Genomic DNA, 16,040 nt, shown 5'->3' with positions numbered 1-16,040 from the left:
CATCTCTGGCCATCTGTCCTATCCGAGTCCCTGGAGAGGCGTGGGGGGAAAGTGTGAAAAGCCACAGGTGCCATGTATACTCAGCCACCGATGTCACACATCCATCAAGGAGCCCAGCATTTGCTGAGGATAAGTAATCAGCTCATCATTCAGAAGAGGCTCGTTGACCCATCCAGCCCCAAACAATCCCCTGAGCCTTCTTCTGTGCCAGGCATGTGGCTGAGGGAATACCATAGAATGTCACTGCCAGCTTCCCCTCTGGGCTAGTAAGGGACTGTTGACTGAAAAGGCAGTACAGAGGTCTACAGGCACTCTCAGATGCCTGTAGGACTTGCACAAAACCCTTAACCAGAATCAGATTCCTATCTACAGAGTAGAGATAACACACATCCCACATGTCTCATGTAGTTGAATTAGGAAATAAATGGATGTAAAAACAATAAACTGTATACAGAGCCTTGCAGAACAAATGCTATTATTACCACCAACACTGTGACCCTCTTGTGCCAAGATACTATAAACTGAAAATAATCAACCATCAATAAAGTCAAAGCCTTCATAGGTATTAGCAGAGTCTTGATCTTGGGAGCAGAGCGTGTTCTGCCCTCTGCCTTTACTGCCATCTCAAGGCTTGGTTAGTCATTCAACAAAATTTTACCAAACCAGATGCCAGGGAACATTCTATGCACCAGAGATAATGATAAATAAGACCCAGTCCCATGCCCTAGCCTGTCTGGCTCAGTGGTTAAGAGTGTTGGCCTTCGGACTGAAGGGTCCCAGGTTTGATTCCAGCCAAGGGCACATACTTCGGTTGCAGGCTCTGCCCCAGTCAGGGTGAGAGAGGGAGGCAACCAATCGATATTTCTCCCTCTCTCTTCCCCCCTTCCACTCTCTCTAAAAAAGCAATGGAAAAAAAATCCTCAGGTGAAGATTAAAAAAAAAAAAAGACCCAGCCCCAGACTTTCCCAAGTCCAGTCCAACTAGACAGAGTCACACAAACAACTTAGGTGTGGTGAGATATGTACAGAATCCTCTTAAAGGCGGAGCAGATGACCACTGCCTGGAATGGGGTGGGGGAGAGGTCCGTGAGGGATTTACAGAAGTGGTGACCTACAAATTGAGTTCTGACCTAAGATTAGGATTTCAACATGCACTGAGTGTGGAGAAAGGAATCCCAGAAGAAGACACAGTTTGAGTAGAAGGCCAGAGCCCACTGGGAAATATGTGTGAATGAACCATGGATAAGCTCAACCCAAGATCTACCTAGAACCAACATCTGGCTAGAGCCACAGGAAGGGAGTGTTACCTTCCCTTTATGACAGTAATACACCTCCCTATTCCTTCCTTGGTAAACACACACAGAGTGCCCAGGAAATCCTCCTTAAACTCTTGAAGAAGAAAGTTGAGCTTCCTGAGTGGTGCTTGTCAGGCAGATGGCAGTCCTAGAGAAGCTGGGAGGAGTCTATATTGGGATGTACTATGTGACAACTGTTTCCTAGGCACCTTTTGCAGTCTCCTGTTCACTGAAAATAATTCTTTTGCTTCCTGCACAACCCAAAAAATTGCAAGTATGCCTGGCATTGTCTCCATTCTAAGTCTGTGCAGATAAGGAACAGGTGAAGAGCCCCATCACTGGAAGTTCTTTGGGAAGTGAGAATTTTCTCTCCTTCTCACCTGATAGAGAATAAAGAACCCTGGGTTGGGAATCTGGTCCTAGTCCTTACCATTAGTCCTGTTCATCATAAAAAGGAGTTCACACAGTGTCTATGAATCCTTTCTGCTGGGAAGGTGTTTTATGCCCATTTTATTAATGTGGAAATAGACTCAAGGACTGGAAGAACTAGCAAGAGATCACTCAGATTGTAAGAGAAAGGGTCAGGAATCAAACCCAAGTCTGCTGGCTTCAAAGCCCTTCCGCTGTGCAACAGTGTCTCCAGGCTATGCTTTCTCAAAAGTCACACTCACAATTCAAAATAGAACCTGTTGTATGATAAAGCCAATTTCTCTTAACCCTTCTTTGTAGCCCTGGGTTCTTTTATCTGCCAAAAAATGGGATAGCAACAAAGATCTCCAAGATCCCTTTCAACAATAAAATTTAATCTACTTAACATCTTAGAGCTTGAATGTGTGCTCAGTGGTGACCTATACGGTCATGTGGAGTTCATTATACAAACCCTGAAAGGTAGCAAGGCATTGCCATTACCCCCACTCTGCAGAGAAGCAGCAGGCACAGAGTGGTCATGTGGTGAGTTAACAGCTGCACCAGGGAAGGAGCTCAAATCACACACTTTTCCTCTACACAAAGCACTGTTATTCAAAAGCACTGCAGCCTGGAAATTCTGAAGCCTGCAGACTTTCAGACACCCCTGGAAGAGAGGATAGTCTCTGGATTCAAAGGAAACACTTGGGGAGACAGAAATATTCATTCAAAATCCGATCAGGAAGCTGGGCTCTTCACTGCACTGCTAGCATCCAAAAACAAGTAACACTCTGAGAGGTGAACAGTATGTCCTCCTCAGGTCACCCTGCGTTTGGGCCTGTTCACTCCAAAACTCTCATAGCCTATTCCCAACTTTCTAGAAATCAGACCCTACTCTACAAACAATACTATATATGGAGTCATCTGAGTGCTCTGCCCGCCCCACCACTACACAATCTCAGTCCATTAGACAGACCAGACACATGTCAGAGCTCCTTAAGATCCCTTCCAGCTGTCCCCACCATATTTGAAGTCCTCTCCACCCCTGCCTTTGTGCTTGCAGGGAACACAGGCACTTTCCTGGATACCCTGCCATCGTTCTAATTTCTCTGTTTTTAATCTCTCTGAGCATATTCACACATGTGACTTTAACATTTCTTTAGGAAAAAACCCAAAACTTTAATTTCTCAGTTTCTGAAAGACAACTTTCTAAACCATGAGTCTATTATACTGAAATCAAACATCACATTTAGGCTTCCTAAAAATATTACCCCAGCACAATGCCTCCTTTTTGTTCCCACATGCCCATCTCCCAAACACACACACATACTTTAAACTGTCATTTAGATACTACAGTGTATAATTTAAATCTCTTTAATAGCACCTACTAAAAGGACATTTGCACATGATTCTTCACTTTACCTCAAAGCTATGATCAAAACTGCAGCTTTTACTGAATTTCAGGACTAAATAGGTAAATACATGGATGGCAAATACTGATAAAACTCAGACAAGATTTTAAAATGCATTCAATTCACCCATAATATTGGCATCTTTTTCAATTTTCAGCAAAAGTCCTTTTTGTCCATCTCTTAGCCCAGTGCCTGATATATATTAGGTATGTACTAAATATCAGCTTAATCAATGTTAATACGTCTTTATCTTCGTAACACACAAGTTAGAAATCTATTGTAATTTTAGTAATCTAAATATATTTGACCTCAACACAAATGCCATTCGAGTCAACAGCAAATAACAAGCAGCTGCTTGCATTCAAAGTATACATACCTCTGTCATTTGACCTGTTTTGAAGTTGTCTTCTTGTTTAGAAGACAAATGGTTAGCAGCTGCAAGTTCAATTACAAAATGCATGGTAGGAAGGCAGAGAAAGAACCAGAGGAATCAAAGTGCTATTTCATATATTAAGCGTGCAATTTCTTTCTAAACAACATCTTTCATTTCCCCAGGGAAAGCCAATCCAGATATGCCCTTTGAACTTAGGAAAACACAGGGCTGTACTTTGGGAAGAACCTAGTTTGAAGGCCAGGCAAAGCTGGGAGAATAGGGGAGTCACTCCTTTTGCATTATCTCCATTCTGTTCATTTTTCTTTGAGAGAGAGTGTGGAACAATGGATAAGAAACCAATCCAAAAGCCTGGATTAATTAGATGTATGACACTGAACAAGTTACTTCCTGCCTTTGTCTCTCATTTTCTCCTTCACAAAATAAAGAAGCAAAAATCAAATAAATTAACAAAAGGGTAAAATTATGTAACCTCTAGGCACTAACAGAATTTTCTGCAGTGATGGAAATGTTCTAATCTGTGCTCTCCAATACAGCAGCCATTAGCCACATGTGGCCACCGGGCCCCTGACATATGCTAATGCAACTTAGGAACTGATTTTTAAACTTTCTTTAATTTTAATTAATTAATGGCTAGTGGCTACATTTTTGGAGAGTGAAGCTCTAAAAAGACCTCTAGCATTTTTTGCAATCTTTGGATGGTATATGGGAAAAGAATGGGTGTTGAAGTAGGACAGACCTGGGTTCTAAACTTAGTTCCACTGCTTACTAGTTGTATAACTTTGTACAAATACTTAACTTCCCTGAACTTCATTTTCCTCATTTGTACAATAGAATATTATAACCTTTCTTGCATAATTTTAGTGCAAATTCAAGATAATGGATGTAAACAGACCAGATAGACCCTAAATAAATAGTAGTTATTTTTCCAGTTATGATGTCCTTCAGGGATAAAAATTTCATGTCTCCTGACTTCATTCTACTGTTCCCAAACTTAATTATTACCCTACAGATTAACAGCTGTGGTCCTACAGATCTAGCTCTTTTCTTCCAAGAAAGTAACTTGCTTAGAAATTATTCCAGGTCCTCAGCTATGGGCGAGCCTTTTGTAACCCAAGTCCTCTGTGCCTCCGGAACTGCTGATTTCCGCTTACCCGGTGTCTCCTTCACCTCACACCAGCATTTAGGAATTCACAAAACTCCTCCCTGTGATTGCCTTTCAAGCTGAAACTTTGTTCAATGCAACTAAAACACCTGTTGGTGGTTTCTGGTACTTTCCGCACTAACTCTCCCCTTGACTTCCCCTAATAAATATTTTATGGCTTCTTTAAAATTTAGAAATGCTTATGACTATCTTTTTCTTTTTATAATTGTTTTCTGTATACTCAGAAATAAAAATGCAGCAAACTACATTTATGTCTAACCCAGCATTAGTTTAGTTACCAGAATAAAACGAGGCAAAGGAGACTGTTTTAGAAGGAGTGTTCCAGTAAAATAATAAAAGTGTTAAAATCTCTATCTAAATTAATATAATGTGTTACGAGCCTGACCCAAACATTCCACTGGTCCATCCTTTGGTAAATGGAACCTTTCCATGGTTTAAATGACCAAGTTTATACAAGGGAATACAAATGACTGAGGTAAACAGAATAAATTTTCTATTATTAACAATTGTTGGAATGTTAAGCTGCTCTGGTTTCCCTACTGGAGAGGAGAGGGGACAGAGAAGAGGGCCAAGGGAGAGGTGTGCTGAAATATAGGCTGGCATTTTGGTAGGATTTCAATCTGGATTTGAGTAAGCCATTAGACAAAGGTTTACAATTAGTATGGAATTCATGGTAAACTCTGAGGCCCCCCTCAACAAGAACATTCTTGAAGGATCATTTATTGAAGGATGGTATGAAATCAAATACGATGAATAATTTTGACTCTGGACTCTCAAATATAATGAAGGTCTCATCTAATTTTTTAAAACTAACATGGATATAACTCAATAAAGAAGGAAACATAATCTGAATCCAGACAAATCTGTGAATAAAGCAATATGATTGGGTAATTAGTCATGTCTTCCTACAGCTCCCCAAATTTTAAGTTTTAACTTGAATCTAGAACCCAAGTGCATCATTCACTCAACTCAATTGTTCCACTTTGTCTAAAAAAGTAAACGTACTGAAGAGCATTCAAGATTCTGAACCTTTCCTGGTAATAGTTAAACTCAAAATAGGTCAACTCTAGAAAAGCATTCATTCCAAGGGGACTTTTGTCTGTGGTTATTTTGAAAACCACTGTTTTTAAAACTGACATTATGAAGCTTAAAAATAGGCCCTCCTACTAAGGATCCTGGACTAAAATACCCTTTCCTTCCCCCATTTCCTTATTTCCCTTTTCCCTCAAACACCTAGGAGAGTGGTAATACAGAGTGGTATCTTCTCCAGAGCTTCAGATTATTACTTGAAAAGAGATTTTTAGCCCTGGCCAGTTTTGCTCAGTGGTTAGCGCACCGGCCCTCTGACAAAAGGGTTGTGGGTTCGATTCCCGACCCTGGTCAGGGAGAGTGCAGGAGGCAACCAATCAGTGTGTCTCTCCTCCCCCTCTTTACTCCCTTCCACTCTCTCTAAAAATCAATGAACAAAATATTCTCAGGTGAGGATTAAAAGAAAACAGGTTTTAAAAAAATTTTTTAGGATATTGGATAAAGTTACCGAAATTCAGGGTTGGGTAAACTTGAAAATTCTTCAAACCAAGTAAGTGTCCCAAATGAAAACATGTAATATCTACACCATAAGAAAATGAGCGGGGATGAAAGCTTAACCACCTCTTTCCACTCCAGCTGTGTGAGCTCCGAGCAAGTTCCTTTCCCTCTCTGGGAATGGTTTCCTCCTCTCACAAATGAAGGCACTGGGCTAGAGGATCTATAAGATTCCATCCAGTCCTAACAGGCTCTACTTCTCTAAAGCCAAGCAGCTGCTTCCTATTTTCATGGCTCCTTGGAAAGAGTAGAAAAGTCCCTGGGCCAGAAGGTTCTTGGGAAACTTCATTATACTTAATAGTGTCCCCCTGGGACACAAGAACTGCTATTGAGAGCAATGAAAGATGAGATGGCTATAAAATAAAAAAGGTGTTGAGAGGAAAAAACTGTGTTTGGCAGATGACACTAATAAATCTAGAAATGCGTACATATTCAATAAAAAAATGACTAGATATAGTAAGTAAAGTTAACAAAGCTGCGGGACGGGACATAAACAATTCATACAAATCAACCCATAGTTAAGATGGAAACACAAATTTTAAAAGGTTCAATCACAACAGCATCAAAATGTTAAGTATTTGAAATATTAACTCAGGACACAAGAGAATTATTCAGAAGAAACTATAACACCATCACAGGAAATATTAATAAATGCAAAGTATACCATGAAAAATTTTACAGTTTTCTTTAACCTTACCAAATTAAAAAATTTTTAAAAAGACTATCAAAACTGTAAGGGTGACTTAAAAGGAAATTTTAGAACTAGAACAAATTACCCTAAAGACCAAATAAAAGTAAACCTGAAAATATAACAGATGGATAAATACATCATATTTAATAAACTCCAGTAAGATATTAGAACTCACTGTGGAGAAAAATTAACTTAGACCCATCCCTCATGCCAAACACATTAATTCATTAATTCTACCTGGGACAAAAAGTTAACCATATAAGGTAGGGAAAAGACTGGAAGAAAATGAAGCCACATACTCCTGCTAGTTATGAAAAGATGACAGATGTCTAAATACTAAAGAAAAGTAAGCCACTCCATAAAAAAAGACATGTTTTTGCAGACAAAAAAATAAATATATATTTTTTAAGCAATACAACATAAAAGGCAATCACAACAGGGCAGTGTAGTAAACCATGTAATTTATAAAACTTTAAAATACAAAGCACACTGACCTATTGCTTCAAAAAGTCAGAAGACAAGCAATTGTGTATGGATTAATAAAAGACATGAAATAAGAAAAATATAAATAAAATACAAAGCATATAAAAACTATTCAGATATATTTTTAAAAATAGAGGGGAAGAAAAGTTTGCATATGACTTCAAAACGTCCAGCTAGCACCAAAAAAAGTCCCACCTACCTCTCCAGCTTCATCTCCTGCAACCTGCACTGATGCACCAGGCACACTAAACTACTTGTTGGCTCCTTCACGCATCCGAAGCTTTCCCACTTGTGTAAAGTAGCTCATCCTTCGTTCTCTTCCGGCGTCCCCCACCCCCATTCCCAGGGAAATCCTAGCCATCCTTCAAGACCCAGCTCAAATGTCATCTCCTCCATGAAGGTTCTACTAATCTCTTCCACTGGATGTGTCTTCCTCCTCTCAATGAGCTCCAACAGTACTTTCTTTGTACCTCTTCTTTCAGGGCACTTTTCTTATTCTGCAGCCATTTCTTTCTTTCTTGTGCGCCTGCAACCTCTTCCTCCTACATGAGATTTTAAGATCTTGGAGGCAAAGACAGCCTTACTCACCTACCCACAGCTTCCAGCATAGTGAATTACATTCAGTAAGCAGTTGACACATAGGAAACTGAATTAGTGAAATACAGAAAAATAATCCCATTTCAAAAATACAGCCTGGCTAACTATTAAAGTAAAGTAGACTGACCTTCAAAGAAGCCCTTGTACTGCCTACTAAACTATCAAAAATCACTAAACTTAAAAACACTTCCTCAATCTTGAGGAAACAGTTGAAATATACATTGTAAATTAGTTCTATCTTTTTTTGGAACATATTCTGTTAATATGTAACAACAGAGGTAACATGGTTCATTGCCTCTGATTCTGTGTATGAAGTAATCTAAAAGCAGAACAAAATAAATTGGTTCAGAACATTTACAGGAATATCAATAAACAATAAAAATCTGGAAGCCACTTAAATAATTAACAAAGTGTCATTTGTGAAACAAGAACCTATCAAATTCTATTTTTCAGACAAAAATAAACACAAGCATGAGGATTATGTCCCCATGTAAAAATGGGGGGGTTGGGGGGAAATCATCAACTAATCACAACTATCTAAATATGTATATAATAGAAAACCAAAAGTTAAACTGGAAAACTTAAAGTCGGTAGGTTCTTTCTTTAAAAGGTGTTTATACATTCAAAATTTTTGAAACTTATGCTTAAGCAGGCAAACATTCAAAGACGGGATGAGAGGAAAAGAGGTCACTCTATCCTTATGCACTTTTTGTTCAACTTCCATGTAACCTCTTCTTAATCTACTCCCTTGCTGACATCAAAGCACGATGCCCCTGGGATTTACACCAAAGAAATTAGGGGCAGGATCAGCATTTTTAGCAGTCGGCCCTGCACCAGGATTCAGAGAACACCTGCTACTTTAAAACAAAATACTATTCATTGTGGGAGGTGTTAACTTTGCAAACAGGTTTGTGAGCCTCCAAACAGTTCTCCTGGGTTTTCAGGCAACAGAACCAGGACACAGGACATAAAGTAAAACCACAATCAAGTGTCAGTAAGAGTCCAGGATGATTTTTCAAAATTGGCAGCTTCTGGAACGGAACAACAGAAACAAAACCCTAAGTTTTTTTCTTAGGCTCACCTCATCTTTCCAGCCTGTGGGTTCTCTAGATTTGTTTTCTCAAGATGTCAGAAAGATTCACCATTGCTTGACCTGTGCTTCCTGTAGATATGCTGGAAATAACTACCACTTCATATAGACAAAAGCTAGCAAGAAGTTTTTTGTTTGTTTGTTTAAACATTATTTTGGCATTGTCCACTCTACCAAAAATTATTTACTTGGTATCAACAGTGTTATAAGACCCAGGGGTCCAGAATGGTATGGTCCCTAATAACCAAGAAAGTATTATGATTAAAAGTGATATTGCATTTAATGTGATATTTATTACACAATATAGGCCAGAAGTTCAAAAGGAAAGAAATGTGAGTTAACATTATAAAAGGCATAAAAATTAGGATGGATTTGTTCTCTGGGTACTTTCCAACTAAACAATTGTGAACATTTGTCCCATTTGCTTTACCACTATGTGTGTATGCGTATTTTTTTTTAATCCTCACTTGAGAATACATATATACTTTCCCCCATTGCTTTTCAGAGAAAGTGGAAGGAAGAGAGAGAGAGAGAGAGAGAAAGAGAGAGAGAGAGAGAGAGAGAGAGAGAGAGAGAGAGAGGGAGGGAGGGAGGGAGGGAGGGAAGAACACTGATGTGAGAGGGACACATCGATTGGTTGCCTCCCGAACATGCCCCAACCAGGGTCAGGGATTGAGCCTGCAACCGAGGCACATGCCCTTGACCAGAATCGAACCAGAGACCCTTCAGTCCGAGGGCCAACACTCTAACTACTGAGCCAAACTGGCTAGGGCTGTATGTGTATTTTTTGCTTAACCATTTCAAAATAAGTTTCATGCATCACCTATGAATCACAGCACTCTCCTATATAATCATACTACCACTATGACACCTAAAAAAAATAACTCTCTATTCAAATTTCCCTAATTTTCCCAAGAATGCATTTTATAGCTATTTCATGTTTTTACTCAGTACCCAATCGAATTTCATGCATTCCATTTAGTTAGCATGTTCCTTAGTCTCTTATTCTAGAATACCACTACCCATCACCTACCCCAAACCCCCTTTTTCCCTATCACTGACTTTTTTTAAAAAAAATATATCTTTATTGATTACAGAGAGAGGAAAGGAGAGGGAGAGAGATAGAAACATCAATGATGAGAGAGTCACTGATCAGCCTTCTCCTGCACACCCCCAACTGAGGATCAATCCCTCAACCCAGGCATGTGCCCTGACCAGGAATCGAACCCCGATCGCCTGGATCCTAGGTCGATGCTCAACCACTGAGCCACGCCCGGCCGGGCCCTATGACTGACTTTTTAAGGAGACTAGATCAGTTGTCTTGGAGAACGTTCCACGTCCTGGATTTGTCTGTTTCTTCTTTGTGTCATTTAATTTGTTCCTCTGTCCCGGTATTTGCTATAAATACAAAGTTAGGTCTCAAGGCTTGATTAGATGCAGGACTGGGTTAGATTTTAAGGGATGGACAGCATATTAAATGTCCAAATCAATATGATTTATCAACATTTGCAATTTGGTATTAAGAACAAACGGTGTCTTGCCAGAGTGGCTCAGTTGAGCGTCATCCTATATACTGAAAGGTTGATGGTTTGACTCCCAGGCAGGGTGCATACCTGGGTTGTGGATTCAATCCCAGTCGGGGCACACATGGAAGGCAACAGATCAGTATTTCTCACATCAATGTTTCTGTTTTTCTCCCTCTCCCCCCTCCCAAGCCTGTCCTTGGGTGAAAATTTAAAAAAGAAAAAAGAACAAAGGGTAAGAGTCAGGTTTCTGAGAAGACCACTCCAGCACCCATAAAGTGCTTTCATAAGCATTATTTCAGATGATGTTCACCTTCCCACCTTCCCTCACAGTTTTATTATATAATCATTCTTACTTTACTAATGAGGAAAACTGAGGTTCAGTGAAGCTAAATGACATGCCCAAGGTCAACAATTAAGTGGTATGACTAAGTCTAGTACCCAGGCCCTAGAATAGCATGGAGTTTAGTTAGAAGGGTACATAGCAGAAGACATTTATGCTACATCTTGAAAGATGGGTCACATTCATCTATCCCAGGCACTTCGATAGGTGCTGAGGAAACATCAGTACACAAAACAGTCATGGTCCCTGCCCTCATAGAAGCTGAAAGGTGGTGGCAAGTACAAAACAAAAACAAAATCACACAGGAAAGGAGGGGAGGGCATCCCAGACAAAAATCATGTGAAGAAGACTAGACAGAGGTAAAAAGCAGTATTTGGAGGCCACGGGGAGGACAGTAAAGGGATGAGTCAGAGTGGACCAAAGCAGGTGAACTGGGAAAAAGAGGAAAATCAAACTAGATGGGTAAGGAAGGGCCAACAGCTACTTTACTGAAGCATCCTCTCCCTTTCTTTCAAAGATGCGTGAAAAGTAATAGTATTTTGTGTGTTTATGTTCAAACAAGAGCCCCACACACATCTCCCTGCCGTGGGCTAAGCCATTTTCATGAATCTTTTCCCACTTCTGTATCTGCTGCAACAGCAGCAGAGATGTTCTTTCTAAGGACATGGGCCTCAGCTTGCCTTACTTTTTACAAAAACTGTTTTCAAAAGACAACACAGCATTAGTTATTGCAGCAACTAGCCAGTAGAAACATCCAAGTTCAAAACTACAAAATCAGTTACCACCACTTCAAAAGCTCTTAGTTATCATGGTGCACATCTCTGAAAAGACCATAAGAGACCATCAGCCCCTCAAAAAAAGAACATCAACCTATCTCAACCTTTCCATTCCCTTCCTTAAGGGCCTCGAACGCTAACAGAAATGTGTCCCTTACAAACCTGGCAGAACTGCTGATGCTATAAACTATGTTCTGAATGTAAAAATTAAGTAAGGCTGAGTGTTTCAGGGTTATGGGCTGCATGGCTCAGCGGTTGAGCATCGACCTATGATCCAGGAGATCGCGGTTTGATTCCCCGTCAGGGCACATGCCCAGGTTGCGGGCTCGATCCCCAGTAGGGGGCGTGCAGGAGGCAGCCGATCAATGACTCTCTCTCATCATTGATGTTTCTATCTCTCTCTCTCCCCCTCTCCCTTCCTCTCTCTGAATAAAAAAAACAAAAACATATTTAAAAAAAAAAAAAGATCAAAATCCAAAATCTGTGGATGCCACCAAAGCAAAGCAACGCACCCTCCTATTTATTCAGCACCTTAGCCTTCAAAGTGTTTAGTGTATTTAATCTTCACAATATTCCTTCAAGGTATGAGTATTTAATCAACAGATATCTACTGAGTACCTCCTAGGAGACAGACACTGTTCTACGTACTGAGCAAGAAACAAAGCCAAGCCCCCACCCTCATGAAGCTAATGTTTTAGTGGGGGGGCAGATAAATACTTGTACACAATGCAATGTTAGTTAGTGGTAAGTGCTACGAAGAAAAATAGAGCAAAACAAAGGAGTAGAAAATTACAGGAAGTGTTACATTAGAGTGATCAGGATGTCCTCCATGTGGAAACATGAGTAGAGGTCTTGAAGGAAGTGAGGGAGCAAGTCATGCGGGTATCTGGGAAAAGAGCATTCCAAGTAAAGGGAATGGCAAGTGCAAAGGCTCTGAGATGGGAATGGGCCAACCCCACTGCTAAACAGCACAGAGAACAGTGTGGCTAGATAGAGTACATGACTGAAGGGGACCTTGGAAGAAAACAAAGAACCTGATTAGGTAGGGCCTTGTAAGCCATTAAGGTAAACAATTATTATCTCTGCTTCACAGACAAGGAAACTAAAGGTCAGGAAGTACGAAGGACTTGCCTAAGGTCAAAGAAAAAGTGAGGTCTTAAAGAAGTACCCGGTGTTACTACTGAGATTTCTACTCAGGTCTCAGCCTTCCCCTGTGGAGATCAATGTGCCTCATCTTGGAAGGAGCGGCAAGGTACCTTAAGACCCAGCAATCCCATTTCTGAGTACATTCCACAGAGGACTCTCACAAGGGTCCAATAGGAGCTATGGTACAAAGACAGTCATGGCAGCACTGTTTGAGGCAGCAAAGGGTTGGAAACAACAAAGTGGTCTAATTCTAGGGGAATAAGTAAAATGTGGTACATGCACATGACCTACTGCTCTGCAACTGAGAGAAATAATGAACCAGATACACATAAAGCATCATGAATAGAGCTCAGAAACATGCAATCTGGTTTTTAAAATAAAAAGATAAGACACTCAAAATTTGGGGTGATCACTGCTTCTGTTCAAATATTCCGGTTCTCTTCCAAGAAGACCCCCACATGAAGATTTGGCCAATGAAATATCTGTCGTTGAAGAAGTGATATGAGTCACTTGTGGTCAGAAACTTTAAGAGCCAAAACATGGTTCACAAGATTCCCTTCTCACATAAGCATATTTCAGAGATGGTACCACCATCAGGCTGGTCCCTGATGGAATCCAATCAACAGAGCTTCCCACTGACCTGCAAGTGTGTTAAATTAATAAGATTTTGTAGTTGTTAACCTCAACATAACCTAGTTTATCCCAACTAATGCAGATTTATAGTACAATAGCATTTTTAATAAAAAGGAATATATTTAAGGTGTTCAACACAATGATTTGATATTTGCATATATAGTAAAATGATTACTATAGTCAAGCTAATTAACATATCCATCTCCTCACATAGTTACCATATCTTAATGTGGTAAATACACCTAAAATCTACTCTCTTAGCAAATTTACAGTATTCAATACAGTATTAACTATAGTCATCATGCTATATGTTGGATCTCTAGACTTATTCATTCCACATAACTGCAACTTTGTACCCTTTGACCAATCTTTCCATTTCCCCCACCTCTGCACCCCTGATAATCACCTTTCTAATCTCTGCATCTGTGTATTCCACTTTTTTAGATTCCATATATAAGTGATAACATGCAGTATTTTTCTTTCTATGTCTGGTTTATTTCACTTAGCATAATGTCCTCCAGGTTTATCCATGCTGTCACAAATAGCAAGACCTCCTTCTTTTTTAAGGCTGAAGAGTAGCACAATAGCATTAAGCACTCTAAGCTCAGAAACAACAAAACAATATTATCTACCTCCCAGAAGTACATATATACCCAACAAATGGGTGGAATTATAAGACCAAATATTAAATACCCTAGAGTGGGTGAGTGGTGCCTGTGAAAGAAAAGAAAATGGGGATGGGGAGATGACAGTAAAAGGGAAAATAAAAGGAAAAAGTGAAAAGGTATAAAAAGGCTAAACACATTGTACAAATATTAGAAACTTTACTGATTCACTCAACAAACATTGGCACAGTTATAATGTGCCAAGTACTGTATTCTAGGTACTACTTACAGAGCAGCGAATCAAAAAATGGCAGCCCTGTGCTTAGAATTTATGGTGTACAGGAGAGAGAGATATTTAAAATACCCTAGGAAAGAATTATAGTCAATGAATGAGTGTCATTTAAAAATGAGGTGACATGAGAAAGAGGGATCTACTTTAAGTTAGTGGTCTGTGAACATCTCTGCGGAAATGACATTTAAGAGAGGTGAAGATTGCTTCCTTCCTAGCTTGCAAAGAGGACGTGATGATTCAGTCCAGGCCAAAGGAACGGCATGTGCAAGGGGCTTGGTCGGAGTATGGATCATCCCATAGAGGAAGTGAAAGATAGCTAGTGTGGCGGAAGAAAAAAAGCAGCAGGAAATGTGATTAAAGAGATGGGGGTTGGGGACACAGTAGGCAGATCACTCCTAATCTCACAGACCAATATAAGACGCCTGAATTTTATTCTAACTGCAATAGGACCATGAAAAACATTTTAAACAGGGGAATATGATCTTATATCCAATTTATTTCATTCTAATACTTAACATTCTTGCAATATGATCATGCTTTTTTGCAAAACTTGCAAAAGTATTTTTGCATTCATTTTCTTCAAGGATCTCCCAGAACTTGCACAAACTTCAGGTCCCATATAACCCAGCTCCATCTAAATGGGGTAAGTGTACATTAGAGGTAAATCTCAAGGTGCCAGGGAACCACAGAGGAGAATCAACCTTGCCAATTTAGTACCAAGAGTTCTTTACTGTCAATGGATTTTTTTCTTCTTTAGTTTACATTGTAAGACAATGTTCAGAATTGGACCTGGTCTAATCAGAGAACTCATGAGAACAGTAGCTTTGCTTGAAAAACACTCTCGAAGATGAAAGATGAAGTGTACACAGCTTTGCCCCTGTTAGTGCCAGGAAATGTAGTGGGACAGTCCCTGTTTGTCTCAGGCAGCCTACACAAAGATGCCTCCAATGTGTCATGGAGGTAATTGTGCATATGGCACAAAAAACTAAGTAAGGGAGAGTCACTCATCCAGCAACACACATATCCACCACCAAAATGAATAAAAGAATGAAAACTACCTTCCAGTTTCCTTCAGCCTTCTCAACATTTACCTAGTAACAAATGCACCAACAGCTAACATCTATGGGAGATTTACTATGTATTAGCTTATTTAATCTTCATAACTACCCTAAACCAGTTCTATCATTAGCCTCATTTTCGCAGATGAAAAAACTAAACCTAAGCTTTAGAGAGACTGAAAAGATTTGTCTCAAGTCACAAAACCACATAGCCAAGCTTCAAACTTAGCCTAACTTCAGACTCCAACCTCTTAACCACTGTTTAGAATCTCCCAGTCCCACCCAAATTTTTCTGCCAGGCTCCAGGGTACTTTCTTCTTTTCCTTCCTTAACTGTTTTCTGTTAATGAAATTTCTCCCCTTTATAAGAATACAGCAGTGGTGTCACAATTAAGAACAGAATGACAACAGGTAATTCTACTTAGTTTAGTACCTTCCTCCAAATCAGATAGGAGCAGGATCAACAGGCCACAACATTCAGCCAGAATCCACTATGGTCAAAACAAAAGGTCAAAAATTTGACCTGAAAACAGTGACGGTTACTAAAGAATCC

At 39.7% G+C, this 16,040-nt stretch overlaps 1 protein-coding gene across 3 annotated transcripts in view; it reads right to left on the bottom strand.

Moving 5' to 3' along the window:
- The window catches only part of MAP2K1 (mitogen-activated protein kinase kinase 1), a 72,006-nt gene that overhangs the window by 54,128 nt on the left and 1,838 nt on the right, over positions 1-16,040 (bottom strand). The window contains exon 1 of one of the 3 annotated variants that reach the window (XM_081155578.1): positions 7,625-7,698. The exons of the other annotated variants lie outside the window; for them this stretch is intronic. Within the exon in view, the coding sequence (XP_081011704.1) occupies positions 7,625-7,638 (14 nt within the window). The 5' untranslated portion in view covers positions 7,639-7,698. Of the gene's footprint in view, positions 1-7,624; positions 7,699-16,040 lie in introns of those variants that run through there. 3 annotated transcript variants of the gene reach the window in all.

Source organism: Miniopterus schreibersii, assembly GCF_964146895.1.
Source record: "Miniopterus schreibersii genome assembly, chromosome: 1".
Lineage (NCBI taxonomy): Eukaryota > Metazoa > Chordata > Mammalia > Chiroptera > Miniopteridae > Miniopterus > Miniopterus schreibersii.
The sequence above is the reverse complement of the archived record's forward strand: the minus strand, read 5'-3'. Positions and strand labels throughout refer to the sequence as shown.